The sequence below is a fragment of the Sinocyclocheilus anshuiensis genome, unplaced genomic scaffold (assembly GCF_001515605.1).
Source record: "Sinocyclocheilus anshuiensis isolate Anshui unplaced genomic scaffold, SAMN03320099.WGS_v1.1 scaffold1497, whole genome shotgun sequence".
Lineage (NCBI taxonomy): Eukaryota > Metazoa > Chordata > Actinopteri > Cypriniformes > Cyprinidae > Sinocyclocheilus > Sinocyclocheilus anshuiensis.
Genome location: NW_015543492.1, coordinates 1,085,243 through 1,093,403, shown reverse-complemented (window position 1 = coordinate 1,093,403; position 8,161 = coordinate 1,085,243). Strand labels below are relative to the sequence as shown.

General features: G+C 33.1%; 1 protein-coding gene across 1 annotated transcript in view; it reads right to left on the bottom strand.

Annotated features, from left to right (window-relative positions):
• LOC107694748 (oxysterol-binding protein-related protein 10-like) overlaps nucleotides 1-7,836 on the bottom strand; it is a 39,606-nt gene extending 31,770 nt beyond the window's left edge. The window contains exon 1 of the mRNA XM_016494428.1: nucleotides 7,376-7,836. Coding sequence (XP_016349914.1) covers nucleotides 7,376-7,572 — 197 coding nt within the window. The 5' untranslated portion in view covers nucleotides 7,573-7,836. The remainder of the gene's footprint in view (nucleotides 1-7,375) is intronic.
• Between the last annotated feature and the right edge of the window lie 325 nt (nucleotides 7,837-8,161).

Genomic DNA, 8,161 nt, shown 5'->3' with positions numbered 1-8,161 from the left:
CAGCGCGCTGTATTCAGGTCAGGTGACAAGGCTACTTTCACTTTGAAAAGACGTGCTAGCTGAGAGGAGTTTGTCAAAGCTCGAGGATGGATCATTTCGACGAACTTGATGAATCTGTGATATCTTCAGGGCGAAAAAGGAAAATAAAAGCTGAAACGTTTTCACGGAACCTTGCAAAAGCAGCGCGTTACAGTGGTGAGGGAAAAGCTCTGTGTATTGCCTGTAATCACATCCATACAGTTTATTATGATCACAACAACAACATTTGTCAGGCATCTACATTGTCATCTGAGGAGATTACAAAGATTAAACGAGTGTTTTTTTAAACTCTAAAACATGAAATGTGGCGTTATCTGCTTTTGCCAAAAAACGACTGTTGGAGTTATCTGCTTTTGCTATAAAACAAACTTTTAATATGTAAAAAAAAAACATACTTTCAATTAACTTTAATTTCTTAAATTACCTGTATTTGTTTAAGTTATTATTACTTAATCAAAACAACCCAACTGCAGTTTGATTGATATTACTTGGAATGCACAATAAAAAAAACGTGATTTCTGAAAAAACAGTTATCGGTTTTTGCAAATGACCTCTTCATATATACAATATAATTTCCAAAGACCCAAAAGTGTCAATGTAAATAGAGCAGAACAGACACAGGGTCTGGACACATTGATTAATAATGGCACCCTCAGTCCGAGAAGCAGACAGAAAGAGTTTTGACTGCATGTGTCTGCTGAGCTCAGATGATGGTTTAGACACAATGACACTCATTCAATCCCACAATCCCTCTGGCCAGAGGCTACAGCCAGAGGCTACAGCTCCAATCACCCGCTCAGACAATTAAGAGAGTAAATGAGAGTGAAAGTCACAGCTCAGCTCTCTGTGTGATTAAACCGTATGAGAAAGTGCACATGACAGCAGCTGAACCACAGAAAACCAGACAAAACCAACCAAACCTGGAAAACAGTTCATTCAACAATTCAGTTGCAGAAGAGATTTTGTATTTGTATTTGCACTAGCTGTGCTTTCTGATTTTATAAAAAATAGGGGCATATAAACCATATCAACAATCTATTCTAAATAAATCTTAAATTTGTTCACATGCTGTTAAAATGAACATAAAATTAAAGTGCAATATTTTCAAAAAGTAATAAAGAAAAAGAAATAAATGAAGAAAAAGGAAGAAAATAGTATTGTATAATAGTTATCTCATAACAATAGCACCCATAGTATCTCTAAAGTTAATAAACAATTATAAACCATATCGACGATCTGTTCTTTAGACATTTTCAATTCCTCGCATACTATTAAAATTAAAATAGAGTGCAATATTGAAACAATAAGCACATATTTAATGAGTAAGTGTCTAAAATAGCATATTAATGGAAAGCTACATTTCCAATACATTACATTTTGGGGAAAAAAATTAAAAGAAAAAGAAAGAGAAACAAAAGTTTTCTGTAGAAAACTTCAATCTCTCCTATGCTGTTAAAATTCAAATAAAATTAAAGTGCAATATTACCAAAGAGTAGTCATTTTGGTTTTAGAATGCATGAAAAGTCAGCAGATTTTTAATGAATAAGTGTTCAAATTGCATATTAATACACAAACTTAAAAAAAAAACATATTTTGAAAATACACAAGCTTTTTGGGGGAAAAAATTAAAGAAATACAGTGTATTCTCAACCCATATAATCTTTAGATTTAATAATTATAAACCATATCAATCTATAGAAAGGCAGTTCCTAACATTGTTAAAATTAAAATTAAAGTTCAATATTTCCAAAAGTAGATATTTTGTATTAGCATGCACAATTACCACATATTTAATGAATACGTTTCAAAAAAAAAGTTTTTATGGCAAAGAAAGAAAGAAGTGTGCGAGTGAGTGTCTGCAGTGAGGATGTTGTTGTCTGTGTCTCTGTGTTTCTCATCTGAAGCGGATCAATGACTGTCTTATCACAGGAACAGCAGCTTTGACCAGCAACAAGCTTCAATAACCACTAAACCACACACACATTTGACAACTGTTTTGACATGTTTAGTAAAAGTGAAACACATGGATCTTTTTGAGCTGATTTTTCCACATGCATTATGAATGTGTTTCTAGTGTATTCACCAAACTGAATGTTAAAAAAAAACATTCTGTTGTTTTGAATTCTGCAGGAAACTATGGAAGCCCGTTTCCGCCACTGAATAAAAAATAAAAAAGGTAATTGCGACTTTTTATCTCACAATTCTGACTTTTTTCTCATATTTGCATGATACAAACTCGCAATTCTGATTTTTTTTCTCAGAACACGCAATTGCGAGTTATAAAGTCAGAATTGTGAGATATAAACTCGCAATAATGAGAACATATCAGTCCCCCCCCCCCCAAAATTAAGACTTTAACTCGCAATTGTGAGTTTATATCACGCAATTCTGACTTTATAACTCACAATTGCATGTTATAAAGTCAGAATTGCGAGTTTATATGATATAAACTCACAATTCTGAGAAAAAAAGTCAGAATTGCGAGAAAAAAATTATTTTCTCAGAATTGCGTGAAATAAACTCACAATTGTGAGATAGACTTTATAGACTTTTTTTCTCGCAATTGCGAGTTTTTATCTCGCAATTGTGACTTTAGTCACAATTGCGAGTTATAATTGTGAGTTTATATCACGCAATTCTGACTTTATAACTCACAATTGCATGTTATAAAGTCAGAATTGCGAGTTTATATGATATAAACTCACAATTCTGAGAAAAAAAGTCAGAATTGCGAGAAAAAAATTCTTTTCTCAGAATTGCGTGATATAAACTCACAATTATAACTCGCAATTGTGACTTTATATCACGCAATTCTGAAAAAAAAGTCAGAATTGCGAGTTTTTATCTCGCAATTGTGACTTTATATCTCGCAATTGTGACTTTATATCTCGCAATTCTGACTTTATAACTCGCAATTGTGAGTTTATATCACAATTCTGTGAAAAAAAGTCAGAATTGTGAGATAAAAAGTCGCAATAACCTTTTAAAAAAATTTTATTCAGTGGCGGAAACGGGCTTCCATAGGAAACACTTTTGTAGAAAACAGTGAAGTGAGTCAGTACTCCAAAAGAAGCACTGTGACACAAACACGTCAGGATTTGTCGCCCACGGCTCAGATACACCTGTGAGTTTCACCGTTCCTCAATCAGCTCAAATAACAGAAATAAAACTACAGATGCACTTCTGTTTCTGCTTTTCTCTACAACAAACTCTGGCCCTTTAACTTCACATTTATATATTCATATTTTCCATGCTTGAAACATCTGTTCTCTGAGATCTGTGTGGAGAAGAATTCAGTCACACAAAAACGTGTGCTAGTAATCCGAGAAAGGTCATAATCCCAGAGTTACATTTCTATTCTTCAGCCTGGTTTTTCCAGTCCACCTATTAAACCTGATGGAAGAGTTACAAAACACAATACTGTATACTGTACTGCTGCTGCAATATAAAATTAATGTAACAAAGACTGCATGACTGACACCAAGGAAAACAATAGTACAACATATCGAGCAGCCTCTACAATTTTCATTCACATCAAATTAAATATTTAATCTAGTAATTTCCATAAAGCAGATATGCCTTTTATAAGTGTGTGAGCTAGATATATTTATGGTGCATCGTGTGACTGATCAATAAGAAATGATTTGTGCAATCATTGATGTTTTGGTGATCTCTCTCATCTCTGTTCTTTTGATTAATCCACTCTAGTTCATTCCCTAAGAAACATGTTTGCATCTCAGCAAACCAATAACGAAACCCCTCGAGGACATGTGCAGGTCATATTTCATTCCAAAAGCTAAAAAAAAGAATTATATTTTGAATAAAACAAAATGTTTTAGGAACATTGTGATTGTTGGACTTACATGATCACATTATTTTCATGAGAGTTGAGCACATTTAAATCCCAAATTATCATTACTGTGATGCAAAAGTAATAAACTACTTGAATATATTTAAAAATACTTATGTATACATAATAATAGCTGTTGTTGTACATAGCACCTGTAATACGTAGTTTAATTATGGTTATCTAAATTTTAAAAATAATTGTATTATAGAATATTATATTATAATATTATAGAAAATATTGAGACTTACAAAAAACAGTAAAACATCTGGATGCATTACCATAAATGTGCTGTGGAAATTAGCTTTAGTGCAAATAAAGCCACAATGCACCTTAACAGTCCTAAAAAAAATGTGCTTTTCTTTATTAATTTATGAATTCTATTTATTTTTTTTTTATTTTGGTGTGAAATGTGACCTGTAAGCAGGGTTATTATAGTTAACAAATGAAAACATTACTTTGAATAAAATAAACATTAACTGAAAAGAAAAATCTAACTTTTTTTATTCCAGCTATTTGCCAAGGCAACATTTTGTTTTTAATTTGATTTAACTTGATGTACTAAAAAAAGTAAAACTAAAAAAAAAAAAAAAAAATGTATAAAAACTATATAGACATGTTATTAAAAAGTACTAAAAAAAGACAAAAAATCAAAACAAACATTAAAATTAAAATGGGAAATATAAAAATTGATACTAATTAAAATAATAAAAACTATAATAGTATCTCAATGATAAATAAAAATAATACTGCATGTAAGAGGTGTTTAACTATAGACGGGGTATTTATGATCTGAAAGATACAACTGAATTAAATGTTTTGAACAGCCACTGAGATCAAGGACAGAAAACACAATGGATGAATAACACATATCTGACATATTCATACTATATTTACATGTTTCACTCTCCTGACAACAACAAGGAGAAAAGCTGCTTGAGTCACGTCCACCAGCTCAGAGCCCGTGTGTGTGTGTGTGTGTGTGTGTGTGTGTGTGTGTGTGTGTGTGAGGCTAAACTCAGAAACATTACATTGTCACCATCCAAATGTCAACATATGTTGTCATCTCCTCCTGAGCTGTGGTCTGAATAACTCCACATAGGACTGAAAAATCACAAGTGGGATCTCTCCTCTGAAAGCATTTAATGAACATTTCACCATTTCATTCGGAATAAATTATAATAAAAAAATCTGCATATCAAAAACTCACTGAAACTCAAAAATCATTGAGAGTACGCCAAAATAAAAGTTGAATTAACTTGAATAAATTCATAGAAATATATTACTATTTTACATTAAAATGTACTCCTTGAAGTAATAATAATAATAACATTGATTTTAGATAATAATAATATATTTATAATAATCATAATTATTAATAAGAATATACTATTATTAGTAGTACTGTTGTTGTTAATATTATAAGGAATATCATAATCCAGATATTTTAACATCCAAGTTTTAATTTATACAATAAAGTTCTGTTGTTCTGCACTTTTTTTTTTTTATTTAAATAAAAGTGCAATGTTTTATTGTAAATTAAATCACTATATTTCCATTTGATTACATTTTAAAAGACTGATTAAATTAAGTTTTAAGAATTAAATTGATTAGACATGCTGTTTATTGAATGAAAAAGGAATTCAACCATTAAAACAGATTCCAGAAAAATTTAAACTGAAAACACGGAATTTGGAAAAAAATAAATAAAATGGATTTTATAGGGCCCTAAAAATATGATGCTTACATTATTCATAACTGAGATCCTGAGCTTTGAAAGAGCAACATCGGAGTAATATCATTTTCCTCTAGGTTCATATGATCATAATCACAGCTCATAATCTCACAGTATCATAACAGACGCTCCAGGCTCATGCAGATGGACTCTATTGAGTCTGGATGTCAATAGAATCTCGCGTCACCATCAGCAGTGAATCTGACGTGCAGGTGTGTGAATCTGATCTGAATATCAAAGCTCGTCCCATGCATTCAGCGCGCACACATCAGAACGTCCTAAAACACACATTTGCGCAATCCTCCATCATGAAAGCAACCTGAAATAGACCTTGTGTGTGAAGAAACTTATTTCCGCCTGCACTGTTTTACAACTTGGAGACAGACTGTGTTTAAAGTACAAAGATCACATTCCCATCTAGATAACGTGTGTGTGTGTGTGTGTGTATTTATTAAACTGGTTCCTGATCTCTTGTGTAATTATTCCTGAATATCAGTTCATCTCAGAATCTGCTGTGAAACGAGTAACAAGTCCAAACCGACGTCGAGTGTTTGTTCAGTGACTAACATAAGATATCAGGATAACTTCAGCTTTAACTCAACGAATACAAAAACATTTTTGAGCATTTTAATGCTTCACTTTAAATCTAAAAACACAAAAACTAACATGTGGCATCAATATGGGTGAGAGAGGATCAGAAGTTTTGTTCTGATGCAACACTTCAGTAATGATGGACATGAGGGAATTTAGGCACATTGTGCCAGAATGCACCACAAAATATGAGCATGAGTTCAAAAGCCAGATTAGGAATCTTATTTCTGACTATAATTGATCTAAAACAAAATTGTTTTATCAATTATATAAAAAATGTCTTTTCTGAGTTATTGTCTTAGTAGTTTTAATGGTGTCATTTTAACTACGTTTACTACAAATTTCACAAGACATTTAAAATAACCTATAGTGAAGAATATTATATATATTCTTCTCTAGGTTATTTTAAATGTCTTGTGAAGTTTTTATTATATATATATATATATATATATATATATATATATATATGTGTGTATATATATATATATGTGTGTGTGTGTGTGTGTGTGTGTGTTTATTTATATATGTGTATTAGTGCAGTATTATCTGTAATGTACACTGTAAAAATTTAACAACATTAGATGTAAGATTAAACCCTAATGTACACAACTGACAAGAAAAAACTAAGAAGAAACGTTATTTCAACAAAAAAACTAACTATGAAGTGTCATGCAGGGAATTCTGGGAGTGTCAATTTACGGTTTTTCACTGTACATTATGCAATTACTTTTTCTTTTTCACTTCCACAAACCATTTAACAGTATTTTACTGTAAAATTACGTTAAATGTAATTACATTTATTCACCGAATATATTATGGAAACTTACTGTTAACCAATTAAGAGGGTTTTACTGTATAATTTTTACAGTCTTTTACTGTTAAAATCACAATCATTTTTTTACAGTGTACACATAACAGTGTATACAGTATGTGAGTAGCCTATATAACACGAGTAGCTAATGAACTAATAAATCCTGTCATAACTGAATACCTAAACTAAAAAAAAAAGAAAAAAAAAAGACAAATGACAAACAAAATAACCCTAAATAAATCATATTTAGGTCTAAAATAGAGTTTATGATTTAACGAAATGTCACGTATTGTGGTAATACTGCGGCCACGAGTTGAGCTCAGTCAGTGTAAACTTCATCACAGTTCGGTACCTGTTCTGCCAGCCCTGGATGAGGTTGGTGTATTTGCTCAGCACTCCCTCTATCCTGCGCGTTCGTCCGGGTTGCAGCGGCGCAATGTTCCCCGCCGAAGACGCGCCGAACCCGAGAGAGGCCGATCCAGATCCCGAGCCCGTCCGAGCCGCCAGCCTCCTCTCCGCGGGCTGCGACGAACACAGCGGCTTTTCCATCGCGGATCCCGATCTAAATCCTGACGGAGGAGCTGGAACCCGTTTCCATCGCGCTGCGCTTCCGCTTCCCTCTGCCCGATGCCATGTTCCGCGGAGCACGTCTCTCTGGCTGCTCTTTCCAGCGTGTTTCTGTTGGGAATCTGAGACACTCCCTCCTTCCAACCCGGATATTACAAACGCATGTGAACGTGTCTATAAAATCTCGGCCGTGAGCGCGACGCGTGCGTAACGCGCAGCCTTTCGACCAAACGCTGATTCACCGAATCTTAACTCTCTCTCTCTCTCTCTCTCTCTCTCTCTCTCTCTCTCTCTCGTCTGCATCATCATCTGCACAGACTATAATATTCTAGTGAAGACGATTCTGATCACTCCACATTTGCGTTATTTTGCCTGTATAAACAGCAGAACCCTTGTTATTTTCCATAAAGTACAATAATCTGTTATAAAAATTAAGGATCTTTGTATCATTGGTTCTCAGCTGGTTCTAAATGGATAAACATTGGCAGAGGTGATTTATAGTTAAACTTCAAAAAAAAAAAAAAAGTGTTCAAGCTCTTGGCAGACAAAATTTACAGCAACTTCTTTGTTG